Consider the following 19,577-nt stretch of genomic DNA (forward strand, 5'->3'; position numbering starts at 1 on the left):
ATCCTCTGCTTCATGTAGCCTGCTTTTGATTCCTTGTACTCTGTTCTTCAATTCAGAAATTGTATTCTTTATTTCCTCTTGTCTCTTATTGCTTTCTATGTCATTTTTCTTGCTGATATAGTTTGCAGTATGTTCCTCGTAGTTTCCTTGTAATTTTTGGTAGTTCTCTGTGATCTCACTGAGCTCATTGAGCTTCCTTAGAACTGTTGTTTTTAACTCAATTGTGATAGTTTACTTTCCTCTATTTCATTTAGTTCTCTTTCTTGGGATTCCGCCTTTCATTTCGGTTGAGGGGAGTTTCTTTGCCTTCCCAATATTTGTGAGGCTCTTCTTTTTTGATTCTGCTTCTTAAAGTTATCTGTCTTGATTTCCTGTCTTTGTGGTGTGACCTTCTATGGTTTTATTTTCTGGATCTGCCTCTGATGATGTCAGAGTTGACCCCATCTTACCTAGTCAGTCTGTTCTAGTCTTCCAGGAATCTACTCTCTGTGGCTGTCTCCTCCAGCTGTTAACCTAGTCACTCTGCACTCAGTTGGCCTGCTTAGAGACAGCACAGGACAGGGCAGAGTCCCTTCAGGGGGCGGGGTTATTGGGTTCTCTCACACTTTGCTGCTGCTCAGCAGTGTGGTCTGCCTGAGCCAGATGGCTGCTGCCCTGTGGGGGAGGAGTCAGCACTGGGATCCCACCAGCTACTCTCCGTTTTCTTCCCCAAGTGTTTATCTCCAGTCTCTCCCCAAGAGTCTATAGACCACTCTGTGCCCCCTTTAGCCAGGGATCTACTATCTGTGGCTGCCACTCTGTACTCAGCTGGGCAGAGTCCCTTCTGGGGGCATGGTTATTGTGTTCTCTCACTCTGTTGCAACTCACAGCTGAGTGGTCTGTGTGAGCAAGATGGCTGCTGCCACATGAGAAATGAGTCAGCACTGGGATCCAACCAGCTACTCCCTCAGTTCTCTCCCCAAAGCCTCCTTCCCCAAACTCTCCTCTGGTGTCTCTAGCCCACTCTGCTCCTGCCTTTTCTGAAGCCCAGGATAAGTGGCTGCAAATAAAAAATTATTCATTCACCCTTTAAATGGCTCTTTGCATCTCCAGCTGTGTGCCCCTGTCAAAGAGCAACCCTGCCACTTTTCGCAGCTGACTGTTTTCTGTGTACTTTTTTCGACTTTGGTGCTATAGGCTGGAGATCCCCATTTAGGGTTTAGACTCCACTCTTCTCATGGGGATCAACTGGCCATTTCAATATCCTTCTGGTGCTGCCACCCTTGGGCTCCCGGCCTGCCTTCTTGAGTCTATCATACCCCTTACCAGTTAGGTTGTGCTCAAGCTGATTCTTCTGTCTGTCCAAGGTTATAAAGCTCCTCTCTCGTTATTGTTCAGTTGTTTGTTCCAGGTGATTTCTCCACAATTTAGTTGTAATTCCAGGGTGGTCCTGGGAGGAGGTCAGTGAGACTTCCATTCAATCCTTCACCATCTTGATTGTTCCCCATTATTTAATTGTTAAATAACAGTTAGGCTAATCATTATGTAGTAGAAACAAATAGACCAGGGTCATATTGCATCTCTGAAATTTACTAACAGTATTACTTGAAGAAATAAATGTACCTTCCATTGAATACCATCTTTTTCAGCCATAAAGTGGGAATAATAGGACCCACCTCACAAACCTATTGTGATGGTTAGAGAAGACAATGTGTACACTCGTGCCACAGTCTGGCATCTGGAAGATGCACATTCAATTGCTGGGTGATCAGATAGATGAATGTCCACACACTTGCTTCTCCCTCTTGTCTCCTATTTGTACATGTAGCTCTCTTCCCTATTGAATGATAGTTTCCTGATAGTAGGGACAGTATGCAGTTCTCTCTCTTTTCAGAGATTATACTCAAGAAATGTTGGAGGGAGTCAATGAATGGCAACTTTGGTCCAAGGATTTCCTTTCCTTGAATAATCACTTAATCCACACCAAAATTGTTTCAGATGATATTATTATTTTTGAAACACATCTCTGTTCAATGTGAAATAATGGAGTTTTTATGATTGTTTATCAGAAGAAGTAAATAATAAATATATATAATACCTGGATACAATAATACCTGGGTACAGCTTCTTCAAAAACTATCTGTTGGAAAAAGATTTAGGTTCAATTAGTATATCTTCCCCAAAGTAAGCCTACCTTGAAGAAATATTGCCTGCCTACTGGCAAGGCTTAAGAGAGAAAGATTTAAATAGGATAACGTTCTTTAAAAAGTGCTAGTTGTAAACAGTAAGTTAATTCTCATAAAACTAATGATGCCAAATTTATTTAGGGCTCCAAAGAAGAGGGATTTATAATCATTAGATGGCATTTTCATTCAATCTAACATGTTGTAGTTTCATTTACATTCATTCAGTCATAGGATCATACACAACCCTGAAAGGAAAGGCGCAATATGCTAAAGACATTCTTCCAGGAAATGAATCAGCCTGTTCCATTTAACTTTGAAGGTACTGACAGATTTTAATTAAGCTTGGTACATGATTCAATGTAAACTTCTATGTATGTCTAGCTGCAGTTCCATAAGCCATTTTGTTTCATAGTAAAAATCATTAAATAAACATGTCATATATTTTTCAATATATTTCTGTACAATTTAGTATGTGTACATGAGTTGAAGTTATAGCCAAAAAAGGGGGGGAAGGAAATGAAGAGTTGGCTTTAAATTCACTTGGAAGTATTTCAAAACCTATAAACTTGGACAGCCTGGATGACTATTAGAAGATGCTACTTTCATGTGTACAAGTTATCATACTTTGTCAACTAATTAATAGTACATAGACAAGTCCTTTATCCTATAATCAAAATATAAGAATGTAAATTCAACATTAGTATTAATTCTTTTAAACCTAAATGTTAACAATGCTATTTTATTCACCTATCACTTCCCACACATTTATTAAAGGGCACCTACTATGTGTTAAAAATTGTGTTAGGAACTGAAGAAACAGAGAGAAAAGGTACAGTCCCTATCCTCTTAAGTAGTTCAGGGTGTGAAGGACAGACAGAAAAGAAAAATGGTAGGTCTTGTGATGTGAGTCATATCAGAGGTGAGCCCTGGGGGCTACAAAGGTCAGAGGAAATCACATGAGGAGGCCATCTGGTCCAAATCCTTCAAAATCCTGATGGATGAATTTAATTTATCCATACACCTTCACCCCATAAAAGCAGGGGACAATGTATTTCAAGCTCTGGGGACAGCATGGGCAAAGGCATCAAGGTGAGAAGCTTGGTATTTGAGGAACTGTTACCAGTGTGGGTATGAGATGCTACCAGGGGTGAGTGAGAAACAGAGCATAGAGCCTGTATACCATGAAAAGGAGCTTGGGTTTTTTTCTTAAAGTCATGTGGAGGCATAGGATATGACATAAATGGGAACTGCTAAGTGATTTGAGTTAAAAAGGTATCTGGCTACAAGACTAAAGGCAAGGAAACAAGTGTTAGAAGAAGAGAGTGAGTGGTCTAGGTAGATGAGGATGCTAACAGATACTCAAAGGGAGGAGGAGGAGAAAGGGGAAGAAAGAGGAAGGAGCAGAAGGAAGAAGGTAGAGGAGGAGGAGGATGCAGAAAAAGGAGGAGGTAGAGGAAGAAGGGGAACATGGTCAGGCTTGAGGGGAATAGAGAATGATAATGCATTCGGGTTTGGTGCAGGTTAAATTTGAAATGAGCAGAACTGCTATATGAAGAAGTCAAGAGGCAGTTGATTGTACAAGTCAACAGCTCCATAAATTGGTATTAAATGGAGGTAGAGAGTTGGTAACATCAGCATATATGGTGATCTTTGAAACTGTGAGAGTGGATGAAATTTCCCAGGAAGCAAGTATAAAGAGAAAAAAGAAGAGAACTGAATCCTGGGGAATATTATCTTTTAAATGGCTAGCCCTAGAATTTAAGGACACCAAAAAGTTGTAACTGGATAAATGCAGTAAACCAAGAATTACATCACAGATTCTTTAGAAAAAGACAGTTTTAAGGGCATAATTACCCCCCTGAAGTGTCAAATGCTTCAAAAATTTTATTCATCTCTTCATTCCTTCAACAAATATTTATTGGGCTTCTATTATATTCTAACAACTAATTATATACAGTTGTTAAACAAAATCAATCCTATCCTAAGACAGATTACCATTTAGTAGAATAAACTGATTTTAAATAAATGGACCAAGAGATATATGTGTGATTTTAAAATATGGTGAGTGCCTTAAAATATACTAAGTGTATGAAGGTCTCCTTGGGTGTGATCACTGGGAGCTCACCTGGGCTTTCACATTCTAGTCTTGATGGATAAGAGGAGCAAGTAAAAGTCATATTACACCACATGGCCATGTTTTGAGGGTTAAATATGAGGAAGGATTTGGAGTAAAGCAATGAAGGCAACTCTCTTAAGAAGTCTGAGTGTGACAATAAGGCAAAAACAAAGAAAACAACCACCAAAGGAGGGTTATTTTTGTTTTAAGATATGAGAGGATAGAACATTTTTATAGTCTGAAGTTGGAAGGAACCAATAGAGAAAAATAAACATCAATACTTTTAAGGTAAAATAATAAAATTTTAATTCTTTAGAATTCCCTGTAACAGATATTTTTCTGTGCATAAATAGTGTGTATTAAGTGGCATGTTGATAGCAAGGCTTCTAGTGGTATCCAATTATTTTAAAGCAAACTGCTTTTTTTCTCATAGCCTTTTTTTTGTTTTTTTACTTTATTTTTATTGTTTAAACTATTACAGTTGTCCTCATTTACCTCAATTTACCCACCTCCACCTCTTCTCCCCTCTGACAGCTGTCAGTGTGTTCCATGTATCCATGCCTCTGGTTCTCTTTTCTTCATCAGTTTATTTTGTTCATCATATTCCAAATGTCAGTGAGATCATATGGTATTTGTCTTTCTCTGTCTGATTTATTTCACTTAGCATAATATGCTATCAGTATTTTTAAAGTGAGAAAATAATTGATGAAATTGGGTAAAATGAATATAAAATATAAATATAATGTATTTCATGTTAATTCATGTGAGCTAAAAGGCACTACAGAAATTCTACAAAATTTCAGGTAGGTGACTTACAATTTGAAAATTATTCAAACAATCCATTTCCATTTTAATTTTAAGTCCCATCTATAAATTTCTACCAAAAAAAAAATCTGCTTTCTTTCAGAATCGTAGCCTTTGTAGCAAAGTTTGTACAGATGAAGCTTTATCAGACAAAGGCAAGCCTGAGGTTTTGTTTCTCAGTAGTTACACCATATACGTCCTTTTATGTGCAAATGGGTAACTAAACATATGGGTCTTTATTAGGCAGAATAAAATGTTTGTGCCCACATTGAAATTTTTATTTAAATGTCAGTAAAGGAGTATGGGTTATATTTTGTCTTGTCCAGACAGAATGCTAACCTTTAATTTATGTACCATGATGATGTAAAAGTCTATAAAATTGTTTCTATTTCTGTTTCTTTATTTTCCATACAAGAAAAAAATTAATAATAGAAAAGAAACAGTTATTTAGATGACATGGCATCTTCCTTTCCTCAAATAGCAGTATAGTCCTATGTTTTTCACCTGCAATTATTTACAACAAAGTACTTTGCTATCTTTTGTTTTTTCCTCCTAACTCTGAGCAATTGGCAGAGATTTAGAGGTTATTCAAAGACACCCAATCTGCAACCTCCCATTTCAAGGACAATACTTTAGTGGCCTCAAGTTTTCTTTAAAAATAAAAATCTGGATTTAGTGGTGAAATTGTCCCAATTGGGGAATCTATGGTGATTAAAATTCCTTTTAGTTTGTTTTTATCCCCAACTAATTTTCTTTTTAAAAAATATCCACATACTCAGACATATTAATAAAATATCAGCACTTCTTTGATGACCTCTATCAAGAGGACAAATATTTTTTCTCAGTGCCACAAGCTTATCCCTAACTCCTAATCACTTTCTTGAATTTGACAAGGGGAAATTAACTCATATTTACTCATAATGTAAATTTTTGCATTTGTTTAATTGTGGTCACTCCTCTTTTTGAATTCCCTTAGTACTCCCTGCCTGCATTATGGCATTGTGTTATAGCTGCTTCACTGTTAGATTGTTAACTTTTTGTGGACAGGAGCAATATTTTCCTCCTGTTTCAACTAACATGCTTTGCAAAGTGTCTTGTACAGAGTGCAGTGTTTATTTTACTCAATTCAGTACTCACTCAATTCAGTTTTTTACATTGAACCTTTTACAATTCAATGAGAAATAAATCACTTCTATCAACACAAATCCCACTAAAGTGTTAATACCAAACAGGACTAAGGAGAATCTACATAGGGAAGTCAGGTGGGCAGTTGAGCAGTTGGACAGACCACAAGTAAAAGGTCATTATTTGGACACACTACTTTTAATACAGTTATTTTACAGGTTAAAAAAAGGCGACTATGATTTGAACCAAAAAACACAAGTCTTGGAACATCACAAGACACATCAACAGCTCAACACTCACCTTTCTTACTTGCGAGACATTATTTTAGTCACTCTTCTGAACGCCTTTCAATTTGTTATGAGGCTTAATATCTGTAGGTAAAACCAATGGAGTTTGTTGATATGATGCAATTTACAAACTAATACTTTCAGTAAGTCATTTGTTTCTAATAGCCAATCTGGTTAATTAACCAAAAGTTCCATTGTTTCTCAGAGATTCTGGTACATAATTAACTCTCCATTTCATATGTATGGCCTTACAGAAAGCTTTCACAGTCCTTAATTGTCTTAAATAAATTGAATGTTTTTTAACATACCCTATTTTTCAATAACATGTAAAAATAGTGACAATGAATAATATCCTACCTAAAAGAATTTGTATTGTTATTATTGCAATGAAGAAAGTATGCATCTATGGTCTTATCATTTCTTAATTAACAGGGTAATAGAAGGCTAGAATAATTTAAATACATAACAAATTTTAATATATATATATATATATTTAGCTGTAATAGCACTTTTAATAACTTTGCCCATCAGAATGCTGATTAATTGTTAATGGGATTGGTTTTTTCCTAGACTCTCTCAGCCTGCACAATCTCTGATACATATTTTCTCGGCAGTTTATTGTTATATGTTCCAAAAATAGACAACAGTTGAAAGAATGGAGACATCTAGATGAACCAACAATATAATCAGCCATGAACACTAGAGCACTGGCTGAAACATAAAAATATATGACTGCAGTGAATATGCAGTGGTATCAAATAAAATCAAGAACAGACTTGATTTTTAGTCCTACAACCCCATATTTAAAACACTGTTAAAATGCATTCTAACATTAGCAATCATGCCACCTCTGAATTATAGGAAACATTGAGACAAAAGTCCCAGAGATCCCAGTGGACACAGTGCCCAGGGAGAGATCAGAGGCATGAAGGTGGAAAAGAAACCCACTGGAGTGGGCTGCAGAATAGTTCTTGTTTTCATATGCTAATATGACATCCAGTGGCATCATGCATGTTTAACTGAAGGCAGTTTTGTGTTAAACAATGAAGAATTCATGGAGGTGACTGGTCAGTTTTTACATACATTGGTATAAATCAAGCCATATCTGAAAAGGACATAAACACAACATAAGTGTGAACATGTTCTTCCAACAGTTGGATGTCACATCAGTAATGCCATTTGATGTTTTCTACCTCTTCTTTGAGTTTAATCCAATATTTAGGACAAACAAGATATTAAGGGTAATATAACTATTTTGTTACTCTTCCTTGTAATTACCTTGTTATGAAAATGAAAATCTTGAAGTGATTTAAAATATCCTAAAAGTATAATATTCATCATTTTCCCAAACTATCTTCCATTTTTCTGCCCTCATCAATGCTATGAATTTTAAAAACTCAATGAAAGAAAAACAGCATTTCTTCTACTGATGGAAATTGCTCTTGGTTGTTTTTATTTTGTGTCTCAAAACAGGTGTTTTCATAATCTAAGATAGAAATGCTTTCGTGCTTCTAAATACAAATACAGTTACAAATAAATCTTATAATTTTATTTGTTTCCATTTGCCCTTTTTCATGAGGCCATCATAGAATACCTGGAATACTGATTGTAAAAGGAGAGAGTTCAATAAGACAACCTCTAAGTTATGTTACTCATCTAAAATTCTGTAATCCAAGGAAAAATGCAAACATAATTTGCATAACAAATTTATTTACATACGTGAATACAACTCAAATGTGCATAAACAAGAAACTAGTAAAATTGTGGCATATCTATATAATTGAATACACTTTGTAATGCAAGAAAGAATACATGAAGAGAGGAAATCTTCTATAAATTAATATGAAAAGACTGTCAAGGTAAATTGCTGAGGTAAAAAAAAAAGCAAGTTACAGAACAGTTTATAGAACAATATTAACTTTTGTGTGACAGAAGGGGAAAAATATTCCATTTTCACTTTTACATAAACAGTGGAAGACTACAAAAAAAATCTAGTGAAAATGATTAACAGAAGTGGAGATGGGAGGAGGGAGAATCAGGATGGACAGAGGTAGGACTTGAAGAAATATACATGTTACTGTTTTTGAACTATGTGTGTCTTTATTTAATCTTTATTGTAATTTGTTCCATTACCACCTAGTCCCCATATATGCCCTCCCCTCAGCAATCATCATACTATTGTCCATGCCCATGAGTCCTTTTTCCTTTTTGCTCAATCCCTCCACCCTAAGCTCTCCCCAACATGTGTCATGTGCTCTCCATCTGTGAGTCTGTTTGGTTTTGCTTGTTAGTGAAGTTTGTTCATTAGATTCCACATATCAGTGAAATAATATGGCATTCGACTTTCTCTGACTGGCTTATTTCACATAGCACAATGTTCTACAGATCTATCCATATTATTGCGAAGGGTAAAATTTTCTTCTTATTTTTACAGCCAAGTAGTATTCCATTGTATAAATGTCCCATAGTTGTTTTATCAACCCATCTATTGATGGACACCTGGGTTGCTACCATATCTTGGCAACTGAAAATAACACTGTAATGAACATAGGGGTGGTGCTTATGACTTTTTCAAGTAGTGTTTTGGGTTCCTTCGGATATATTCCCAGAAGTGGAATTGACTGTCAGTAGGAAGATCCATTTTTAATTTTTGAGGTACCTCCACAGTGCTTTCCACGGTGGCTATACAAGTCTGCCTTCCCACCAACGTTGCAACAGGGTTCCCCTTTCTCCACATCCTTGCCAGCACTTATTGTTTGTTGATTTATTGATTATAGCCATTCTGACAGGTGTGAGATGGTACCTCATTGTGGTTTTAATTTGCATTTCTCTGATAATTAGTGATATTGAGCATCTTTAAATATGTCTATTGGCCATCTGTGTGTCCTCTTTAGCAGAGCGCCTATGCAGATTCTTTGCCAATTTTTGAATTGGGTTGTTGGATATTTGTGAGGGTTTTCTGGTGTTGAGTTTTTTAAGTTCAATATAAATTTTGAATATTAACCCCTTATCAGATATATTGGTGAAGATGTTCTCCCATTCTGTAGGTTGTCATTTTATTTTGTTGATGATTTCCTTTGTTGTGCAAAATGTTTTTAGCTTGATGAAGTCCCATTTGTTTATTTGTTCTTCTGTTTCACTTGCCTGGGGAAATGTAGCTGATAAAAAAATCGTTACAAACAATGTCTGAGATTTTGCAGCTTATGTTTTCCTCTAGGATTGTTACGGTTTCGGGTCTAACATTTAAGTCTTTGATCCACTTTGAATTTATTTTTCTGTTTGGTATAAGAAAGTGGTCTAGTTTCATTTTCTGCATGTATCTGTCCAATTTTCACAACACCATTTATTGAATAAACTATCTTTAGCCCATTGTATGTGCTTGCTTCCTCTGTCGAGTAGTAACTGACTGTAAAGCTATGGGGTTGTTTCTGGCCTCACTATTCTGTAACATTGATCAATGTGTTTGTTTTTATGCCAATACAATGCTGTTTCAATTACTATGGTCTTACAGTATAGTTTGACATTAGATAGTATAACTCCTTCATTTTGTTCTTTCTCAGTATTTCTGTTGCTATGCAGGGCCTTTTGTGGTTCCATATAGATTTTTGAAATATTTGTTCTACTTTTGTGAAATATGTCATTGGAATCTTGATAAGAATTGCTTTGAAGCTATAGATTGCTTTGGGTAGTATGAATATTTTAATGATGTTAATTCTTCCTATCCATGGTATGTGATTCTACTTATTTGTATCTTTTTCAATTTTTTTTTTTTGGTGTCACATAATATTCCATGTCTAGGTCTTTTACATCCTTTGTTAAGGTTTATTCCTAGATATTTTATTCTTTTTGAAGCAATTATGAATGGGATTGTTTCTTAATTTCCTTTTCTGTTAGTTTGTTATTAACATATAAAATGTAACTGATCTCTGTACATTTATTTTGTATCCTACTACTTTGCTGAATTCATGTATCAGTTCTAGTAGTTTCTAGTGGAATCTTTGAGGTTTTCTATGCACAGTATCATGTCATCTGAAAATACAGACAGTTTTACTTCTGTATTTGGAAGTAAAGACATCCAGTTTGGATATCTTTTATTTCTTCTGCTTGTCTGATTGCTGTGGCTAGGACTTTCAGTACTATGTTGAATAAGAAAGGTTAAAGCAGACTTCCTTGCCTTGTGCTCAATCTGAGGGGGGATGCTAGTAGTTTTTTCCTGTTGAGTGTGATGCTGGCAGTAGGTTTTTCACATATTGCATTTATTATGTTTAAGTATGTGCCCTCTATTCCCACTTTGCTGAGAGCTGTTATCATAAATGGATGCTGGATTTTTATCAAATGTTTTCTCTGCACCTATTGATATGATCATGTGGTTTTTATCCTTCATTTTGTTTATGTGGAGAATCACATTTATTGATTTGAAAATGTTGTAACAACCTTGTGTTCCCAGAATAAATCCCATTTGATGATGGTGTATGATTTATTTAATGCATTGCTCTGTTTGTCAATATTTTATGATGATTTTAGCATCTATGTTCATCAGGAATATTGGCTTATAATTGTCTTTCTTTGTAATATCTTTATCTGGTTTCAGCATTAGAATAATGCTGGCCTTGTAAAATGAGTTTGGGAAGGTTGCCTTCTCTTGAATTTAATAAAATAGTTTGAGAAGGAGAGGTATTAGTTCTCAGAATGTTTGGAAAAACCCACCTGTTAAGCCATCGGGTCCAGAACTTTTGTTTGTTGGAAGTTTTTTGATCACTGTTTCAATTTCACTAGGTGTAATCTGTCTATTCAGATCCTCTGATTCTTCTTGATTTAGTTTTGGAAAATTGTGTTTCTAGGAATTTATCCATTTTGCCCAGGTTGTCCAGTTTTTTGGGATATAGTTGTTCATAATATTTTCTTATAATCCTTTGTATTTCTTTGGTATCAGCTGTGATTTCTCCTCTTTCATTTCTAATTTTATTTATTTGGGTCCTGTCTCTTTTTTCCTTGAGGAGTGTGGTTAAAGGCTTTTCAATCCTGTTTATCTTTTTTAAAAAAACAGCTCTTGAATTCATTGATCTTTTGCATCATTTTTTGGACTCTATTTCATTCATTTCTGCTCTGATCTTTTTTTTATTTCCTTCCTTCTACTCATTTTGAACTTTGGTTTTTCTTTTGTTTTGTTTTGTTTTGGGTTTTTTCTTTTTTGTCTTTTTCCAAGTTGCTTTAAGTGTAAACTTAGATAGTTTATTTGAGCTTTTTTTTCTTTTTTAAGACAGGACTGCAATGCTATGAATTTTCCCTTTAGAATTGTTTTCCCAGAAGTCCACATATTTTGGATTGTGTTCTCATTTTCATTTGTTTCAAGGTATCTTTTGATTTCTTCCTTGATCTTATTGTTGACCCATTCATTGTTTAATAACATGTTATTTAACTTCCATATCTTTGCATGTTTGCAGTGTTCTTCTTGTGATTGATTTTTAGTTTCATTTCATTGTGGTGGGAGAAGATTCTTGATATGGTTTAAATATTCTCAAATTTATTGAAACTTTTTTTATGTTCTAACAAGTGTTCTATCCTAGAAAATGTTCCATGTGCACTTGAAAAGTATGTATATTCTGTTGCTTTGTAGTGAAATGCTCTGAAGATATCAATTAAATCCATTTGATTTAGTGTATCATTTAAGGCCACTGTGTCTTTGTTGATTTTCTGCCTGGTAGTCTTAAATATTTTGGTGCTCCTATATTTGATACATAAATGTTTAAGTCATAAATATTTTATAACTCATAGATTCATCAGTAACTAAGTCAAATCTGAGGAAAATAAGGATGTGAGATTTCATAACAATAGCAATAAAAGCTTGTATTTCTAAAGACAGTCTTCTTAAAAGAAACTCCACAAGTGTTATAAATTTCAGTGGTCTTCTTGCACATCTTGGGAAGACAGATGTCAGATCCTGACACAGCAGCACAGCAACCACAGCAGTGGTTTCGCTTGTGGAATAGATACTGAGAGCTACACATTGTTCAACTTTATATTCACTACTTCATTGATTCTTCTGAATGAGTTCACTTTAATGATGAGGATGAACAGGGTGAAAAAATCTTTCCAGATATGCTGTTGGTAAGCAACAGGATCTGATTCCATCATATAGTTTCTGACTCCAGAGTCTTCCCTGCAAACAGACTGGCTCAGAGGGCTTTTCTTCCATGCCCATGACTCTTCCAGTTGGGAGGGAAAATATTCTCATATGTTGAGACAACTTTAGAGACTTCTGGTTTGACTGGGAAATGTGGGTTTAGATTGGGGCAGATGTAACACTTTAAGCACCTTCTGGTCAGGCCATCATGTTTCTTTTCTCAAGTGAAAGTATCAGGAAGCTCCTGCTCAGAGATGACCAACTTTTAGATAGATTCAGGTTTTTATGGATTTGGGCATTTGTCTGTCATTGTAATAAAAGCTTATAAATGCCAACCCTACATACCCTATCTTACTTTTAATGTCCTTAAGGGATCCAAAATCCACCTATTATCCAGAAGTTTTTAAAAAAAATAGAGCATCCTGAAAGTCAGCATTTGTCTTCCTTCCATAGCCTCATAGTCTAGTCATTTCACATATTAAGTGAGTCATTTTAATGCACACTTCTCTAGGAAGAATATCATTTATGTGCCTCCAGTTGAGAAAAAATTAAGAATATAAATTTTATCTTCAGTGATTACATAAGCTAAATTTTAAACCATGCCTTTGTGCAAATTTCCATTCAGAGCATACTAAATAAGTTACCACAAATTGGAATGATCTTAGTCTGAATGAAAGATTTTTCCTACTTAAATATTCTTGAAAAACAAACCATTTGTATACATATCTAGTTCAAGTCATTACTATTATATCTGTTTTTTTCCAAATGTTCTACTATAGTCATTTATACATTAGATACAATTTTGAATTAAATATTCTTTGAACTAAATAAACTCTAATAGTTCCCCCCTAACTATAAGATCCTGTGATTCTCAACGCATTAAATAATTAAATACATTAACTACTATATGCATGCAACCCCTTTAAGAGTCATGTTCTTTTACTCTCCCTATTTTTGCAGATGAGGAAACTGAAGCAAAGAAATGTTGTGACTTTTCCAAGGTTTCACAGTTAGTAAATATCACAGGCCAGGTCTTACTCTTGCATTCTTTCACCTCAGGTAATGATGGGGAAGATTGGGGAAGTGTGCCTGTAGGGAGTGTGAGTTGAGGCAGAAGTAGATGTAAGCAGGAAAGAACCATGAGGGAAATAGCATCTCTATTTGGATTAGATATGTATAAACCTACTGTTTCTGAATAAGATCATGTATTATTAACCAATGCTAACATTGACTGGACTTTTAAATTTTGTTGAAATAAACATACTTAATGCAACTTGCTTAGAAGTAATGCTAGTATTGAACCTCAGGATCCAACACCTTTTTATGAATTCAATGTATTATACTTTTCCTCTTATATTTTGGGGTAGTGTGATATTAATTATTATAAAATAGAGTTCTGTATTCTTTAAAAAGAAAAAGGAAACAAAAGTGCTTTTAGGCTTGATTTTCATAAAGCATCATGAACCTGACTAACTAGAGGGTAGAAATAAAATAAAACAAAAAGTTCTAGAAGTTTGGCACTATGCTGAAAAGTACTACTTAGAGGAAAACACCATTAAACAGACTCTAGTTTTTTTTAAGGTGTATGAATGGAGTTATTTTCAATAACAAATAAAATCATTTTTCATATAGTTTTACTTAAATAGAAGCCTTTAAGACTAACACACTTTGGGATTTCTTTTGCTTGTTTTCTACATAATACACATCATTCTTTGAGTTTAATCATTGCCTGGAATCAATAATGAACAAGGCATATATCTACAGGTAGAGCTCAGTGTGCATCAGAGCTAGGAGAGAAAGCAAGGGTACATTTCAGACAGAAAAGTATGACCTCCCTGGAAAAGAGAAGAGATCATCTTAGACCTTTGGCTATATAAAATATAAGGTTAAAAATATAAAATAAAATATAAAGTTATATTCTAAAGCAAATTTGAATATATTTTGAACTGAGAAAAAAATATAAAAGTCATATTAGATTTTGGAGACTACAGAACTAAAATATAAGCTGAATTAGCTGCTTTTATCAGAACAAATATAAATAAACATGTTCTGTCAGAAGCTGACTTAATGTCTCTCTCATTACAATTCATTCCTAGTTGAATTTCATTCATTTGCTGTTCTGAACTTCACTTGCATGAAGACCTCCATGAGCTTTCCCCAGGTATCCTGTTAAGTCAGCATGGCATATTTTATGGGAGTCAAAGGGGAGAAGTCACCTTGGATGTGTGCTTTCCAGGGAGTTGATTCATACCATATGTGGTGAGAGGACTTGTTTTTTCACACTCTGTCAATCCCAGTCAAGCCACTGCATTCAGAAAACATCCAAGGACACCATCCTTTTACATTGTACTAATGAGAGTTAACAGCTACAATTTTCAAACAAGGAGGTACAGTGGAGACTTTCAGAAGAAGGAAATAAATAGATGGTGTTCCAGAAATAATATGAGTCCTTGCTTTACACTTACTCTTCTCAACAGAATCATTTGAGCAACAGGATGCTTGCTGTTTGCTCTGCATGTGAATGCCTGCATTTATTACTGGGCATCAGACTATGAAGGAATTGAAACTACAAAATGGGTGTATAATGGTTAAGGAAACAAGAAAATTTCAACTTTGAAGGAAATTTTTATTGAGCCTTCTGAACATTATGTTTCAGTGTAAGAGTTTTCTTAATCCAGTGTTTTCAAAACTGTACATCACAACCCATCAATAGGAAATTAAAACTCTTTAATAGGGTGCTTTCAAGTAGAGGAGAACAGAATAGGAAATATCAGAGTATGCTATATCTTGTAGGGGTTTGTGCATATGTGTACACATGTGTACACATACTGGGCTGACTTAGGAAATACATTTCTTATTCTGTATCATAATCAATAGAGCCTGAAAGCTTCTGCTTTAGACAACTGAGGGGTAAGATAACTTTTAATAACTCCAATGTTGATTTTTAGTAATGAACTATGTTAATTATTTGGATGGTACTTGCAGGGCTAATTAGTTTACCACTGAAGGGTTTTATGGTTTATGAGTCAGCTATAACCACTAACTCAACTAAACATTTAGAGAGTAAAAATGCTCATAAATTAAACTTGACATTTAGACATGCAAGTATCCTAAGAATAAAAGAGATCATTTAAAAAAATTAGTGCAGCAGAATCAGGACTCAATAATGTTTGGTTATTTCATAGTGAGATTTTCCTCTGGTAGGTGCGGGGCCCAGGAATAAAGTAGACTCTACTCACTTTCTGCTCCAGTAAAATGACATTGATATTATGAGGCAGTGTCCTTACTGGAAAAGAACAGGCCCCAGCATGACTTTGAAGGGTAACTCACAACAGCCTTCAGAAGGAAAGCAATTATAGCATACAACAAAGTCAGTGATGATACCTCACAAAATTACATGCTACCTGCAGTAAGGGTTTATAGCAACATTTTTGAATTTTTAACCTGAACTGATTTTAAAATTTTAAAGTTGGACCTTGGCGAGGTAGCTCAGTTAGTTGGGACATTGCCTCATACATCAAAATGTTGCAGATTCCACTCCCAATCAGGGCACATACCTAAGTTGTAGGTTTGATCCCCAGTTGGGGCACATATGAGAGGCAACCAATCAATGGTTCTCACATCAATATTTTTCTCTCTGTCTCTCTCCTCCTTCGTCTCTCTCTAAAATTGATAAACATATCCTCTTTGAGGATTAAAAAAGCAATTTATAGTCCAAAGACCCACTGATTAGGAAAAACACACACACACACAAATATACAGAATATCCTTTGAAAGTTTTAAACCAAATCCATAAGTAATTCCCTTTAGAATGTGGAATAAGTTAAGTAGGTATTTAATTATAATTAACAAATAATTTATATATAAAACTGACTAAGCTATCAACTATACTAAATATTGCATAAAAGTGATTTTGTAATTCAACATCATTGCATGCCTGATATTGTTGTTCTCATATAAGCAAACTAATACAGACTTGCATCAGAATGCCTTCCATTAAGCTGAAATGTATTAATATTTTAGACTTCTAATTTCAGCCATAGTACAAAGCAGAATTAAAATTCAACTAGATAAATAACTTCATTGTTTGTTGTTTGTGATTACTTGTTGTAAGATACACTTACAGAAAAATTACTATTACAAGTCTTCAATGGTTGCAAAATTGTAAAAAGAACCTCTAAAATATAAAAAACAAATATGTGTAATGAAGCTGGAATAGAGTGGTGAGACAGCCACTAGGGAGCAGAAATAAAGAGAATAATGTCTTAATCTGTAAAAGGGGGAAAAAGTAAGAACTCTAAAAAAGAAAATTGGTCTAAATGGACTAAATTTACCAACCAAAAGAAACCTGTCATGTTAGTCAAAATAAGCTTTAAGACAAATATAATTTAGGAGAATCAAGATGGTGGAGAATTGAGTGGAAGTCACACTGACCTCCTCCCAGGCCTAACTGGAATTACACTAAATTGGAGGGAAATCACCAGAAAAAAAATAACTGGACAATAGTGAGAGAGGAGCCTTATGACCTAAGAGACAGAAGAATCAGCTTAAGTACAACGTAACAGGCAAGGAGTGCAGTAGAGAATTGAGAAGGCGGGTGGAGCACCCATGGGTGGTAGCACCAGACAGATATTGAAACGACCAGTTGGATCCCCCTGAGAGGAGCAGGATCTAAACCATAAGCAGGGATCTCCAGCGTACAGCCCCAGAATCCAAAAAGTAAACAGATAACGGCCAGCTGTGAAAAGCGGCAGGTTTGCTCTCTGGCAGATACAGGCAGCTGGACACGCAAAGAGCTGTTTAAAGGGCCAACGCATAAATTTTTGTTTACAGCCACTTACCCTGGGCTCTGGCAAATGCGGGGGCAGAGTGGGCTAGAGATGCCTGAGGAAAACTGGGGAAGGAGGCTTTGGGGAGAAAGCTGACAGAGTAGCCGACAGGATCGCAGTGGTGACTCATCCCACAGATGGCAGCAGCCATCTGGCTCAGGCACACCACTCCCCAGAGCGGCAACAGCATGAGAGGACCCAATAGCCCTGACCCCAGGAGGACCTCAGCCCTGCTCTGTGGTGTCTCTAAGCCAGCCTGCTGAGTGCAGAGTGACTGCCAGAGATAACAGATCCTCGGATAAAGGGGGAACAGAGTGGTCTAGAGACACTTGAGGAGAGACAGGAGATGGAGGCTTTGGGGAGAGAATGGAAAGAGTAGCTGGCAGGATCCCAGTGCTGACTGTTCCCCTACACAGCAGCAGCCATCTGACTCAGGCAGACCACTCCCTGAGCCTAAGAGCATGAGAGAACCCAATAATCCCACACCCAGGAGAGACTCTGCCCCACCCTGTGGTTTATCTAAGCCAGCTTGCTGAGTGCAGAGTTACTAGATTAACAACTTAAGGAGACAGCCACAGACAGTTGATTCCTGGAAGTCTCAAAGACTGCCTAAGGTCAGACAGGGTCAACACCTGACATCATCAGAGGCAGATCCAGAAAGAAAGACCAAAAAAAGTGGTCTCCTACCATAGAAGTTCACACCACAAAGTCAATAAATCAAGACAGATCTACTTAAGAAGCAGAAGCAAAAGAGAAGAGCCTCACGAATAATGAGAAGACAAAAAACACTCCCCAGCAAAGGGAAAGGAGGAATCCCCACAAAGACAACTACATGAAATAGAGGCAAGTAAACTATCAGATATTGAGTTTGATACAATGGTTCTAATGAAGCTCGATGAGCTCAGTGAGCTTAGAGAGAATTACAAAAAATTACAGGGAAACTACGAGGAACTTACTGCAAACTAAACCATTATGAAAAACGACACAGAAACTATCAATAAGACACAAGAGGAAATGAAGAATACCATTTCTGAATTGAAGAACACAGTAGAAGGGATCAAAAGCAGGTTCGACAAAGCTGAGGAACAAATCAGCAAGCTGGTAGAAAAAAGCTCACTGAAAGAGCAAGACAATGAAAAAGACTCAAAAAGAATGAAGAGTCGCTGAAGGGAGTGCAGGAAAACCTGAGACATAATATTCATATACTAGCAATACCAGAAGGAGAAGAAGAAGAGAAAGGGATACAGAACCTGTTTGAGAAAGTAATGATGGAAAACTTCCCTCAGTTGAGGAGAAAAAAAGTCACACAAGTCCAGGAAGCACAGAGAGTCCCCTTCAAGAGGAATCCAGTGAGGCTCACTCCAAGACACATAATAATTAAAATGGCAAATGTCAAAGACAAACAGAGAATCCTAAAGGCAGCAAGGAAGAAACAGGTAGTAACATACAAGGGAGCTCCAATACAGCTAGCAGCCGACTTCTCAACAGAAACACTGCAAGCCAGAAGTGAATGGCTAGAAATACTCCAAAGAATGAAAAGCAAAGGCCTGCAACCAAAACTGCTCTACCCAGGAAGGCTCTCAATTAAAATGGAAGGAAAAATAAGGGGTTTCCCTGACAAAAGAAGGCTAAAAGAATACATCTCCACCAAACCAGCATTGCAAAATATGCTAAAGAGACTGCTTTAAGACAGAAGGAGGGAGTGGAGAGTGGGAAAAGGGAACTGAAGGGTCAAGTCAAGGAACATGTATAAAGGACCCATGGTCAAAGCCAAAGTGGGAAAGGATTTAATGAGGGAGGGCAGGAGGGAGGCAGGGTAAAGTGGTGGGAGGAAGGTGGGGACAAATGTATTTGAACAATTAAAATATAAAATTTAAAAAATATGAAGAAAAAGAGTCTATGAATCCCCAGTTCCTTTCACAATCATCAATACTTGATATTACCAATACTTTTATTTTTTTATATCTCTATTGTTCAAAAACATTTGTCTCCATTTTCCCACCACCACTTTCCCCACTCACCAATACTTTTAATACTATTAATCTGATTGTGACAATGATGTGTTATATTAATTGTTACTTTATTATTTGTTGAAACTAGACCTGTTTGTGTATATTTCTTGCCTAT

General features: G+C 36.0%; 1 protein-coding gene across 1 annotated transcript in view; it reads left to right on the top strand.

Moving 5' to 3' along the window:
* Positions 1–2,429: 2,429 nt before the first annotated feature.
* CNGB3 (cyclic nucleotide gated channel subunit beta 3) overlaps positions 2,430–19,577 on the top strand; it is a 150,589-nt gene continuing 133,441 nt past the window's right edge. The window contains 5 exon segments of the mRNA XM_054595285.1: positions 2,430–2,484; positions 5,050–5,084; positions 7,652–7,736; positions 14,319–14,385; positions 15,099–15,221. Coding sequence (XP_054451260.1) covers positions 2,430–2,484; positions 5,050–5,084; positions 7,652–7,736; positions 14,319–14,385; positions 15,099–15,221 — 365 coding nt within the window.

Source organism: Pteronotus mesoamericanus, unplaced genomic scaffold (assembly GCF_021234165.1).
Source record: "Pteronotus mesoamericanus isolate MK-2021 breed Mesoamerican mustached bat unplaced genomic scaffold, CSHL_Meso_final scaffold_54, whole genome shotgun sequence".
NCBI lineage: Eukaryota > Metazoa > Chordata > Mammalia > Chiroptera > Mormoopidae > Pteronotus > Pteronotus mesoamericanus.